The 14693-nt window shown below is 35.6% G+C and overlaps 1 protein-coding gene across 10 annotated transcripts in view; it reads right to left on the minus strand.

The window, feature by feature from the left end:
* ptprdb (protein tyrosine phosphatase receptor type Db) overlaps positions 1-14693 on the minus strand; it is a 149892-nt gene that overhangs the window by 64259 nt on the left and 70940 nt on the right. For 3 of the 10 annotated variants that reach the window (XM_073944815.1, XM_073944750.1, XM_021475144.3), the window contains exons 8-13: positions 14456-14641; positions 9211-9228; positions 4760-4870; positions 4559-4570; positions 2630-2899; positions 1116-1697 (exon numbers count right to left, since the gene is read on the minus strand). In XM_073944815.1, coding sequence (XP_073800916.1) covers positions 1116-1697; positions 2630-2899; positions 4559-4570; positions 4760-4870; positions 9211-9228; positions 14456-14641 — 1179 coding nt within the window. 10 annotated transcript variants of the gene reach the window in all.

Genomic DNA, 14693 nt, shown 5'->3' on the forward strand with positions numbered 1-14693 from the left:
ATGTATTGATCTAAATGATTTAGTCAGAATGATGCTAGTTACTGACTCACTGATTCAAATGATTTAGTCAGATTGAGGCTACGATTAATAATACATTGTTTCAAACAAATCAATCAGATTGAGGCTACAGTTACCAATAAATTGATTCAAATGATTTATTCAGATCAAGGCTACAACAGGGCTTAAAATTGCGACCATTTTGGTCGCATATACACCCAAAATTTTATCTATGCGACCTCAAAATATATTTGGGAGCATTTGTGAGAGTGCATAAAATTGTTTTGTGCGACCAGTTTTTACTGCAATATGTTCACCACATGCGCGGATTCGGGAGACATTCATGCAGAATGCATCTTTGCACTTAAAACGCGAAATGCAGTGCTCAGGAAGGGTTTAAAACAGTTATCTTGTCAACTTGCTGACCCAGTCATGATGCAGTCAGAGTGAGTCTACAGTCAATGACTCAACTCATCTGTTCAGAGTGAGTCTCCAGTAAATGGTTCATGGAATTTTAAACTGATGCAAAATTAGTTAAAATCAGATCCTCTCAGCTTGAGTTCCTGTGACTGAAGGTGCGAAATGTGAGTTGCTAAAGCTGAATTTCAGGATTTATTATTGTAAATGAAATCATATTTAGGCCACAGCTGTCAGTTGTGCGTGAACTAAATCTGCTGTAAAAAGTCGACCCGTTTAAGCCCAACTGTATGAAATGCTTGAAAGTGGACATTCCCATATTTGTGCATTACTCTTTAAACAGGGTAGGTTAAAGCATGTACTAAGCGTTATAATATTTTCAGTTACTTGCACACTTGATCACTATCATTAATTATCAGTATGATTATAGCAATAAATAAAATGTCTAATTAGCTAAATAAATAAACATCCATAATTACATTTTACTTTACTTTAAATACAACAATAAAGTAGTTTTGCCCTTTGACTAAAGTAAAATTAAACAGGTATTTCTTTTTACTTTTACTAGAGTAATAATTTATTTGAATATCAGAACTTTTACATAGATGTTTGATGATTTATGCATTTCTTCCACCACTGAAAATTAATATAAAAACATATAGTATATATATGTTTTACATATACATATACATTCTGCATACCTCCTGTTTTAGCAATGATGTGCAAATCACTGGAAAGAGGTCCATCTCCGACTGCGGTGAAGGCGAGAACTCTAATATAATAGGTTTTGTTGGGGGTCAAGTCTCGTATGTTCAAAAAATTGGCCCCTCGAACCATCTCCTTCTCCCATTGGCTGACAGACAGCGATGAATCTGATGTGTAATAGACCCTGTAACCAACCACCTGGCCGTTGGCTTCCTCTGGCTCCTCCCATTGCACCATGGCTGTGGATCCGCTCAGCATTCGACCCCTGACCCGGCGAGGAGGGGAACTGGGTGCCTGTTCCGCCGTTCGAGCATCCACGGTTGGACTCGGTGCGCCGCGACCGATTGAGTTCACCGCCACCACCCGGAAATGGTAGTGGGAGTAGGGGCTGAGCCCACCAACACTGTAGCGGGTTGTTGCAATGGCATCGATTTCTTTGAAGGGGTCGGTGGACGAGGAGGGACGATACTGGATGATGTAGTAAGAAACAGGGTGTGGATTTCCACTGTCCCACATGAGAGTAATGCTGGTGGCAGATCGCTCCATTACAACTGGACTTCCTGGAGGATTGGGAAGAGCTGGAAGATGGAGAAGGAGAATTAGGAAAATGTATTGTAAAGATATAATAAATGTAGTGGGAATCCTGTGATCCAAAGATTAATTTTTAGCGGGTGCTTTCACAGCGGGTGCTTTGAGCACAAAACCCCAGAGAGCAGTGCACCTACCGCTGGATCGCGTCTCATTATAGTTGTTAAACGTGATATTTAATTAATCTTGTCTCAATCTGATGACTCTTCTGTCTATTGAATCAGGTAACGTATAACAGTGTAAGTACACTGCTTCAATCTTTAGCTTTCACGCTTGTACTTAACCTCATATACTGTTGGTTGGTTCCTGTTGGTTGTGTACCTTTTTTACCAACCAAGTTTGTCGATGCCATTATAACGACACAGATCACTCTGCCTACTCATGCCAGAGTCCCGCAGAAAAAGTGATTGACAGGTGGTATTTTGTGTGTGACTTATCATTATTTATTTATGATTTGGTTATGGGTAAAGCAAAGACTATGCGGGTCAGGTGGTTGAAACAATAGGCTACAAATAATTAATTTGTTATGGATTCATTAATTATTTAAAAATAATTAATTTACCGCCGCCTACAACGACGATGCCATCGTCCATCGTGATGATTCACATAAGATATTGTACAATGTCAAATTGGTCAAGATCGCCCAACCCTAATTTTAAACCTTCATGAGTTCCTTTCTTCTGTTGAACACAAAAGATATTTTGAAGAAGACTGAAAACCTGTACCTACTGACTTCCATAATAGAAAAACAAATAATATGAAAGTCAGCGGTTACACGTTTCCAGCTGTCTTTAACAAATCTTATTTTGTGTTCAACGGAGGAGGGAAATTCAAAAAGGTTTAGAAGAAGTGAAAGTTTAATAAACAATAAACTATCCCTTTAAACATCTTCAAAGAGTCTTTTAACATCCCTCCTGTGTACCTTTAACTGTGATCTGGGAAACAGTTTCTATAACTCCGAGTGTAGACATGGCGACACACGTGTAGTTGGCAGACTGGCGTACGTTGGTGAGCTCCAGAACATTTCGCCCAATAGGCATGTCGTCTTCTGGTGTCAAATCCTCGGCTCCCAGCATCCATTTGACATATGGCATAGGAACCCCCACCGCCTGACAGGTGATGTTCACACTTCCTCCCGGCATGATCTCATAATCCATCGGTGGCACAGAGAATCGAGGAGGGATTCGCCGCACTGAGGGTGTGAAAGACAGAGAGCCATTTATTAACTCATGCTAAAGACATTATTGATGCTACAGAGAGCACTGTGTATGACAGATGAACACTTGTGATGTTGTATACTGCAGGTTAGCAATCTGTGTTGTAGAGAAGAGCGAGGTAAGATGTGGCTGGGTTGCTTTTTAATGTGCCGAACTATGTTGTTTCTTTGTAATGTGAATATATGATTAAAAAAACATCTCATCAAATAGACATGCCAGTGATTTAGAGATGAACATGAGAGAAGTGACAGACATTTTTTTGAGAAAGCTGAAAACTGTTCAATGGCAGATTATACAAGTAGATACAAATTTATACGGATCTAAAATATACAGTTGAAAGCAAAATTAGGTTCTACCTTATATATAACTAATATGTACTTACTATATACTTGTTTTTCAATTGTAATTATGCTTGATTAATTATCTGCATGTTATTACATCTGTAATTAATTTATTTAATTACATCTTTAATTACACTGTTGACCACCATATCTCCCCCGTACTCCCCCCCCCCCCCAAAAAAAAAAAAAAAACTAACTACCCAGAACTAAAAATAATCATCAATACATTTTTCACAGCATTTATTTGAATCTTTGTTAATGCTAATTAACAAAAATAAAACTATTGTTAGTTCATGTTAGCTCAGGACAACAAAAAAAATTAGATATAACTTTTGATTATAATGATGTATTGATGAATGTTAAAAAATAAAAACATAACAGAGATTAAACTATATACTTTAGAAGTATGTTTTGTTCTAATGCTGTATGCCCTTCTTTTGTATTTACAATAACAAAAATAAAAATAAAAAGGCATGCCGGCAGATTGTAAACCTATTAAGCTCTTTATTATTCTTATAAAGATGTAAACTAATCACAGAAAAAGAATTCTGAAATTTTATGTAACATTTAATATACATCAGGCCATTTTCAGTTTTCATGCTTTCGGTTGTAAATTACATGATTTTTCCCCACCGAACTCCATTTTGTTTTGTACCTTTTTAAATATCAAACAGTTAAAAATAAAAAGAAAGAAGCGCATACAACTTTGGGACAGTTAAAAATGCAAATAATGAAGAGGTATTAAGGTCTGAATTTTCATTTTAGAGTGAACTTTCCCATTAAATAATGTAAGAAAGCTCATTGCAAAACGTTTATTTAAATGTTTAATGTAACATATTTATTTTATGCAATATTTGTATAGTTATATATACTATAGTACTATAGTAAGTTATTTTATGGTTTTACACTGCATATGTTGTCTTACAAATGTTTCTCAAACTTATGAATGGAGAACATACAGAAAATGATGCTTTAACTTTACAGTATGTTTCAACATCAACAATTTGCCTAATGTAATAAAAAAAACAGTAATATTGTAAAAAGTTCAAACGAGTACACGGTATTACTATGCTATCATTTGCTATTAGCATGATGCTATGGAATGCAGTTAAGTAGGATCAGGTGAAATATGGCGGATTAGTGTCAAATGACATATGAAGTATTAGGAGAGTGAGTTAGATGGTCTGCAGGGAGGGAATCCCAGTGGAGGGGGAGGATTATGTGGATGTGAGGGTCTGAGGCCTAGATTATAGTAAGAAACACAGCATTGGTTTTGACAGGAACGGCACTTACCATCTCTTAACTCTACAGAGGGGTCCGGCAGTGAGAAATGAGGCAACAGGGAGAAATAAACAAACAAAGTCTAAGGTAAGAAGGGGATGATCTAAGAAGAAGCAGACTACCCTGTGCATCTATTCATAAGAATTTGTTAGTCACAGGTTTTAATATCTACAGTAATTCTACAGCATTCAGATAAGTAGCTCAAAGCTGTACCTCTGACGTAAAGGTTAGCTGGTGTTGAGTAGCGTGTTCCTTCACTGTTGGTTGCGACACACTCGTATTTACCCTGATCAGTTTCTTCACTCTGATCAATCTGAAGTGCACCTGGATACACATGCACATATAAAGGCAAAACATTTACAACGCAAAGATAAACAGTCACCAGACCAGTCCTCTTGAAGGAATGTTCTGGATTCTGTACAAGTTGAACTGTATTTACAAACAGACAGATTAAAGGAGATCGTTTTATATTACATTATTATTATGTTAAGCATATTGAATTCAGATATGTAATAGTTCTAATGTCTAATTTCCAAAAAAATATCAGATACAAATTTGGTCTTTCCCATGATGGCTGTACATAATATTTCACTACTTATTTTGCATAAGCAATTAGATGAAAGTTCAAATTAAAGGTGCAATTAGATTTTAAGTTTGGTTAATTAGGCAAGTCATTTGGGTATTACATTATTTATACAGTATGTATATGTGTTTATCTCTACTATATAACTTAGTGCAGTGGTCACCAAACTTGTTCCTGGAGGGCCAGTGTCCTGGAGATTTTGGCTCCAACCCTAATCAAACACACCTGAGCAAGCTAATCAAGGTCTTACTAGGAATGATTAAAAAACATTCAGGCGGGTGTGTTGAGGCAAGATGGAGCTAAACCCTGCAGGGACACTGGCCCTACAGGACCAGGATTGGTGACCCCTGGCTTAGTTCCTCACACAAATCAGTTTTCCTAAATAAAAATCAAACTGAATTAAAATATATACAATAATCTATATAGACAAAATTAATCCTGGCAACTACATCACAAAATCTAAATATTTCTAAATAACATTTTAAGAGTTCACACTATGATATGCTTGACACTAATATCAGGTTTGGCATGCTGTCCCAGGAGAGAGCCCTGAGCTCGGAGATAATTGAGCCCAGGGCACCCGCCTGGTCATTAAGTGTATAAGGGTGTCCGAGATCAGATAGGCCTAGAGAGCTCCACCAGGTAAAGAGAGGAAAAGGAGGAGATGGGGTGGAAGGGGGGATTCTTCCGAAACAAAAATAAGGAAGTAGGGCGAATTGGTCAATTTATTGTAAGCTTGAATCAATCTGATTGAATTATAGCTGATTACGGATGAGAGACCAGCTACGATCAATCATTTCACATGCTCCTCTCGAAACTAGTCTGTAAAACTTCATTTTGGTATATATTTATTTTGCTTCGCTTGCTCATTTGAATTAAATTATGGTTGCAGGTTTGTACATATAATTATTGTTGCATTACTGTACATATAATATTTGTTTGTTTTAACAAGGTAAAGTAAATATTATTTTCTGTTACTGTATGCCACAGATGCTGTTCTTAAAGCTTAAATTGTACAGTTTAAAAGCTGCTGTAAAATTTACAGTATTACTAGCAATTTTAGTTGATTTAGTTAATTTTAGTTTACAATTGCACTGTAAATTAACAATTACAATTTTGCTGTAAAAGTACGGCAAGTCATAATTGTTAACTTACAGTGTTTTAAATTTTGCAAGTAATATTGTGAAAATTGCCATTAATAATCTAAAAACTTCCAGTAATACTGTAAAATTTACAATGCTCATGTAAATTTTACAGTATTACAGACAACCAAAATTGCCAGTAATAAATTAAATTTTTTACAGTGTATTCAACCTGGAATATTTTACAAACTGTTAATCAAACATGCCAACACAAGACGAAAATGTTTGTAAATACCAGCAAAATGTTGCCTTACAATCTTACAAGGAAAAAAAAAAAAAAAACAAACAAGCAACTGTCTTTGCCAAAAACAGGGAAAAAAGAAAGTAAAAGCAGTCAGCTTTTTTCAGGATTGCTCTATATTTCAAAAGATAAGACTATTTAGTGAATCGCTTCTCTTTTTGCATACTAAAGCCAAAAAACAACAACATACTCTATAATTTATGTCTGATATTAGCTTCTCTATTAAAAATCATTCACACAGCACGCAGTATATCATAGTTTTCTTTTTTTCAGTTAAAAAATGATGCAGCAATTCAAGAATGGGAGAGGACCAAATATGAAAGTTTAAAGACCCCATAAAAATTAAATACGATTTTTGTGCCTTTTAGTCCGTGACAGCTAGCTTTGAAGCTGTCTAAATGCACTTTTTATGTGATATACTTATTTAAAATTTAAAGCCTTCAGGGACAAGTGATGAAAAACTATGACTCATCTGTCCAATAATATGATCTCTACTGTGAGAATACCCCTTCTCTTATTTATGTAGGTTTACACAACACATTAACACATTTTAAGGCTTGATCAAGACCCCATGGCGCATATATACACAAATTTGAGAAACAGTATGTAGACTGAATGGTAGATAATGGCATTTGTGTAACTCTTCTTTAGGCTGCAATTGGTCTATTTTTATATACATTGAAATATATTGTTGACATTCAAAGGTAATGTTACATTTATTTTAACTGTTTCATTGGTTTGTTTGATTTATATTGTTCTATCTAGTCAGGTTGGTTAATCATTAGGTTTTGTTTCATAATGACAATATCAAACCTCAAAATTTTATTTATTGACACAAATTTTCCTCAAACTGTGGTTTGGGTATTGACATCACATGATTATATTTTATATACATTAGATTAGTTATTACTAAATCTAAATCTGGAGCTAACCCAACAAAATAACTTATAATAATAGTCCAACATTAGTACACCCAAATGTATATGTTAAGGAAAAATATTAAATATTTTTTTAAAAGAGTAAAGTTCAAGAAAAACAAAAAATGTATACAATTTTGTTGAAAATTTGTAGTTTGCCATCTTTCCCCAATATTTTGCATACATTTAATGTATTATCTTTCTATTATGTTCAATGGAAATATACATTTTCAAAATGAGGCACACTCATTTATGTTGAGGACTGTATATAAATATATATTAAATTTACTTCACTTCCTTGAATGAAAATCTTGTGGTGTTAACCAGCCTAACTGACAATATAGAACAATATAAATCAAACAAACCAATAAAACTACAGTTAAAATAGATGTAAACATTACGACCACATTTGAATGTAAAACACATACTTGATTGTATATAAAAATAGAACAATTGCAGACTAAAGAAGAGTTATGTCAGGTTTCAATGCAAAAGGCCATTATCTAAACTTAAATCCACATATCGTTGCTCAAATATTTAGATATTACATTTCAAAAAATGACCTATTAATAAAATGACTTATTAAGGTAACATAATTAGCCCCCTTAAACCATTTATTTTGATAGTCAACAGAACAAACCACTGTTATACAATAACTTGCTTAAATACCCTTACTTGTCTCATTAACCTAGTTAAGCTTTTAAATGTCACTTTAAGCTGAATACTAGTATCTAGTCAACGTTATGTACTTTCATCATCTCAAACATAAAATTAAATCAGCAAAATTTTTAATAAAAAATATTTTCTTTTGAAACGTGTTGAAAAAATCTTTTGATAAACAAAAATCAGGGAAAAATATAAGGGGGCTAATAATTTGTGAGGGGTAATAATTCTGACGTCAACTGTGTATATATAGCAGTAAAACTTTCACTTTGTTGCTCACAATGATTTTACATGGCTCCAGAAGACTTGTATTACACTTTACTTGTTGTGAAGTGGTTAAGTTTATGGTAGGATATTGGTCAAATGTTTAAAAATATCAATGGAAGATAAACAGTTTATAGTTTGACACATGCATGTTAGAATTAAATACATCTGACACATAGGGAAAACTATTTAAAGCAATGGAACACTCTGCACGTCAAAAAAATGATGCCAAAGGGGAACCCAAGGTGGCCCAACCAAGCATAAAAATGTGACAAGCTGGGAGTGAGAATGTGTTTGTTTTAGGAATGAGTCTTTAAAATTTCCTGCAAGCTTCCCGCTTCAATAATGCATTAGCACAAGAAAGAAAACGCCACCGGTCTATTTTTGAATTTTGCAAACGTTTACCAGCAGCATATTACTCTGGCTATATTTCTTCCTTAGGTAAAAGTAGTGGTAAAATACTAATGTGTGGTTACAAATTCAGGACATCATCTGTCAACTGAAAAAAAAAGCTCATATTGAACAAGCACTCAAGTAAATCCTCTTTCATTTTTTTATCAGCTCACAAAATGAATGTCTATTTGATTTTAATTCACCATAAAGATAAGACATCCTGATAGAATCTGTGTAAAGGGGAGGTTGCTTTATCATGGTGACAGAACCCAAACATTAATCACGATAAAAACAGTCTCTGAAAATGACACGGTTAGTCAAACAATCAGAGAGATAGAGGAAGAGAGAAAGATTTAAAAAGAGAGAGAAAGGAGAAGAGGAAGAAAGAGAGAGAGAGAGAAAGAGAGAGAGAGAGAGTGATAAGGTGAGGATAGATGTGGTGGGTAGCTTTAGTCTCTTACCTCGGATAGGCGTACCCCCTGGATGTGTGAGAATGAAAGCAGATGGGAGATTAAAGAGAAGACGAGTTAGTGCAGCGAGGGAGAATGAGAAAAAGACAAAGTGATAGAGAGAAAGAGAGAGAGAGTGAAAAAAAGATATACAGAGAAAGAAAACAGAAAGATAGAGGGAAAAATAGAAACAGCTAAAAAGAAAGAGTGCAAGAAAGAGAAAGAGGGGAGGAGGGAGACTCTTCATGTCTTAAGTGCAAAGTGTTGCCGTTTTCGAGATGACAACAGAGGTCGCCTTAACTGAAAAGAACTGACAATTTTCCATCATTTTGCAAGTTTATAAATATTTATGATTACAATGTTCATATTCTTTTTCAAATATGATTAGATGTTTTCCTTTCTATGACAGAAGAATTATTGGAATCTTACTAAGAAACTAGATTTTGTAAATGTGTATGTTTTAACGTCAAAATAACACTCTTGAAAAATGGAGGTGAATGAAAGAACTAAAATCCGTTTTCACAGAAATGTCATAGAAGTTGTTTTTGTTGTTGCCCAATGAACCATTTGGGTAAAACGTATGACAAATACCTATTTTTCATAGTGTGAAGAACACTTGTAGAATCTAAAACAGAGATGCTTGGCCAAAGTCGCCCCATGGTAACCTTTGTTTTGGCCCGGCATCCCATCTGAGAAGAAAGGGGTAATGATACACTGTAAAACCCAGCAGTCAACTTTATCAAATGAATAGAGTATAGTTAACTCAGAATTGACAGTTTATGTTACCTCAGTATTTTCATTGGAGTTTCTGCGCTTGTTTGCTGGCGCTAGCAGTTACATGATCTTCTTTTATGCTTAAACAAGTAAATGAACGCTAAAGTCCATTTAATTGATTGTATTTTGCTGACATTACAACATCAATGCTGTAAGAGGAACCTTATGTAAATGAAAATAGTCACATTAAGCTTTCACCGAAAGTTTATCAGTGGCTGAAAAACACAAGTTGTGCATATATCCCATTGAAATGCTGAACTTGGAGTTTCTTCCTAAATGCTAAGCTGTTAGCATGCTAGTGTAACAATAGCTTCTGAAACGTTCATGATGATCTGCTATGCGAGATCGTGTGAGGGTTTCATAAGAAGAATTCATCTTAAAAAGTTTTGAAAGCGGGAGGTTGATGTATAAAGCCGCTAACATGCTAGCTAACAAAATGTAAACATTAGCTGTTTATGATATGATGTGCAGAAGCATCTGGCATTTGATTACAACTATTTGTAAATTGTGATTTCATAACCTGATTTCCTCATTACTTAGGATTTATAAACTTTGATTTTTTAAGTATTTGAAATGGAAACAAAAAGCTAAGGATCTGCTAATAAAAGCCTCTTTCCACAGAAATTCCAGCTATATCAATATCGCAATAAAAGATACCATTATTCCACCAAATTATAAACATGACAGAAAATTTTGTCAGTAATAATAGCACAACCTCATGATGACACCTCCGTTTTCAAAGAAAGCCAATCCTAAAATCCATATGAAAGTGAATTGAAACGAACACAGAGACTTAAGACAGGTAGACTCAAGCCCAGAGAGAGGAAAGCCAAAAAAAGGCCACGGTTTTTGGGTGAGAAGCCACTGTAACATTCAGCATTTGGACATTCAAACCTATCTAGGCAACAAAGTGAGAGAAAGAAAGAGAGAAACAGAGAGAGATCTGGAAGAGTGAGAGGGGGTTGTGATGCAGGAAATCCAATGCCGAGGGCAGTGAGCGTTTGGAGAAGTGAAAGAGTGAGCCAGTGAAGGAGGGAGCCAGAAAACGTAAGTGAAAGTGGAAGCTCGATAACACATGTTAGAGGGGCAGCGCTCGGGTAAGGAGGACTAACTACTACAGTAGATACAGTAGATGTGACTGCTGTGTGTGTTAGCAGATTATTCTAATATGGCTATGTGCGTGGAGAGAGGGTGACTATATTGTTAGGGGGAGTTCATTATATAGATATATCATGCGCTTTACCGGTAACGACATGTTTATGTCTTTTTGTGCGTAAACATTTGTGAGTGTGTGTTGTGCCTCAGAATAACACACTTACCAAAGGACTCTGTAGATTAAAACACAGAAAGAGAGACAGCACATTTATCACTTAAGGTTCTCACACAGCAAAAACAGTGTGTTTGAGACTGTGTGTGTGTGTTTGAATGTGTGTGTGTGTATGTATGCATGTGTGTGTGTGTTTATGTGTATGTATGTGTATGTGTGTGTGTGTGTGTATGTGTGTGTGTGTGTGTGTGTGTGTGTGTGTGTGTGTGTGTGTGTGTGTGTGTGTGTGTGTGTGAGATAGGATACTAGGCTACAGGATTTCTTTAAAGGTGCACTTGGAGAGGTTTTGTGTATACAGTAAGTCTGCTGGATGAAAGTTGTTGGTCACGGATTGTTGTATTGGTCGGACAGTTTTTCTCTTTTATGATGTGTCTTTTTAATTTATATTGCATTTTCTGTTTTTGATTGGTTTTGAAGTACTTTTACAATCATGCTTTTAAAATATGTCATTAATATATATGGAAATAATTTAGTTGAATATAAATATTTACAGTAAATCTGTTAATATTAATATTTTCATTAATTCATTCATTTTTCTTCATCTTAATCCCTTATCTATCAGGGGTCGCCACAGTGGAACGAACTGCCAACTATTCTGGCATATGATTTACACAGCAGACGCCCTTCCAGCCACAACCTAGTACTGGGAAACCCACACTCACATTCAGGAACATTTATACACTATGTCCAATTTTGTTTACCAAATTCACTTATACTTACGCCAACAAGGGGAGAACATGCAAACTCCACACAGAAATGCCAACTGGCCCAGCTGGGACTCAAACCAGCGACCTTCTTGCTGTGAGGTGACAGTGCTAACCACTGAGCTACCTAGCTGTCCCTATTAATTTGTTGTTTTATTTTTATTCATTCATTCATTCATTTTCTTTTCGGTTTAGTCCCTTTATTAATCAGGGGTCGCTACTGCGGAGTGAACCGCCAACTTATCCAGCATATGTTTTACACAGCGGATGCCCTTCCAGCTGCAACTCATCACTGGGAAACACCCATAAACTTTCATTCACACACATACACTACAGACAATTTAGATTACCCAATTCACCTAAAGTGCATGCCTTTGGACTTGTGTGGGAAACCGGAGCACCCAGAGGAAACCCATGCGAACACGGGAAGTACATGCAAACTCCACACAGAAATGCCAACTGACCCAGACGAGACCTTCTTGTTGTGAGGCAATTGTGCTACCCACTGCGCCACTGTGAAGCCTATTATGTAAAATTAGTCCAAGTTAAATAATTGTTTTCTTTCCATTAGAAAAACTGCTTAGGTTTCATATTTGATATTATTGATGAATAAAAAAAAAACTAAAACGTCTATGTTAAGCTGCTTTGAGACAATCCACATTGTAAAAGCGCTACAGAAATAAAAATGAATTGAACTGAATTAAATAAAAAAGGATTGTTGCATTGGTCTGGCAGTGTTGCTTTCTTTTCAGTTTTTTATATGTCTTTAAATTTATATTGTATTTTCTGTTTTTGATTTGAAGTACTTTTAGAAATATGATTGGTGAAGATTACAGAATATATATTATATTGAAGAATTTAAATGTTGCTTACCATTAAAGTACATTCATGCAATAAAAAAATGTGGTAAAACACACATTTTAAGGAAGTTTATATGTACTGTATATGTATACAGTAAAGGTATAATAATTATCTAGGTAAAAATGCACTAAAAATATAAATAAAAACTGACAATATTATGTACTGGGCGACTCAGTGGCGCAGTAGGTAGTGCTGTTGCATCACAGCAAGAAGGTGGCTGGGTCGCTGGTTCGAACCTCGGCTCAGTTGGCATTTCTGTGTGAAGTTTGCATGTTCTCCCTCCCTTCGTGTGGATTTGCTCCGGTTTCCCCCACGATCCAAAGGCATGCGGTACAGGTGAATTAGGAAGGCTAAATTGTGTGAGTGTGTGTGTGTGTGTGTGTGTATGTTTCCCAGAGATGGGTTGCGGCTGGAAGGGCATCCGCTGCGTTAAAAATGTGCTGGATAAGTTGGCGGTTCATTCCGCTGTGGCGACCCCGAATTAATAAAGAGACTATGCTGACAAGAAAATGAATGAATGAATATTATGTATTTTTATTACTAATCATTCCCAGCAGACACACAACATTATAAGATGTTAATATAAAGTTAAATTTAGGTCGCCAGTGTCTAAGGGCAATGTTATTTTGGCGTCCAATAATGACGTTAAATGACACTGATATTTAGTTTATTTAAGGTTGTGTTGGAAAGTAACCAAAATCCAACGTCGAGCCAACATCTTAAACCAACGTCATATTGACGTCAAATACTGACATTTATTTGTCAGGTATGGCAACCAAAATCCAACGTCTGATAGACGTCATATTGGTAATGTCCACACAACAACAAAATGTAACATCATTAGACGCTGATATTTGGTTGTCTGATGTTGGAGATTGTTGACACATTGATAACCCGATTTTCATTTCCAATGCAACATCCCACGACGTTGGGGTAGTACGTCAATCTGACATCAAGTTGACGTCCTGTGCCTGCTGGATTGTTTTCTATTTCTTAGAAAAAAACTGCTTAATTTCATATGTGATTTGATTAATGAATAAAAACATTTAAAAGAACACCCTATATACAGTAAATATTTATTTAATATTTCTCTAATATTTATTTTTTTGCTGTTGTTATACTTCATAATCAATATTTACTTCAATACTTCATATACTTCATTAACCACTTAACATTAACTTCATTAAAGGATTTTTTCATAATGAACGTAATTTGTTTTTCCTAGACTAAAATGAAAATAATACATATTTTTGGCACAATATGAAAAAAATGAATCAGCATAATGATTACAATAGCCAGAATTTTAATATTGGTCAATCCCTAATGGTTCATGTGGCTGAATTACACATTTCATGGTTATTAGTAGAGTCTGCAAAACTCAGATCATGTGACCATAATGAGGGACCATCCTGATTCATCGAGTATAAAGCTACAGAAAAATGACTTTTAATCTCATATAAGTAAGACACATCCTTTTAGAAATATATGTAAATTATGTCCATTAAATGTGTGCTGGACATTTCTTAAGTGCACCTTTAAACAAATGAGGAGAATAAGAGCCGAGAGAGCGTGACTCCTTCAGCGCACACACCTGAGCGCAGCTGTTTGATGCGGCCGTGAGTGTGTGTGTCAATGGGCAGGAAATCTTTAAACCAGGTGATTTCGGGGTCAGGCGTCCCGCTGGCTGCACACAGCATGGTAGCGGTGCGAGACCGCTCCACCACCTTCAGCTGAGGGCCCATGTCTATAGATGGAAAGCCCGCAGGGAGCTGGTCCTCTGAAATAAACAAACAAACAAACAATACAGTCACACCTTCAGTGAACAGCTT

The sequence above is a fragment of the Danio rerio genome, chromosome 1 (assembly GCF_049306965.1).
Source record: "Danio rerio strain Tuebingen ecotype United States chromosome 1, GRCz12tu, whole genome shotgun sequence".
NCBI classification, from domain to species: domain Eukaryota; kingdom Metazoa; phylum Chordata; class Actinopteri; order Cypriniformes; family Danionidae; genus Danio; species Danio rerio.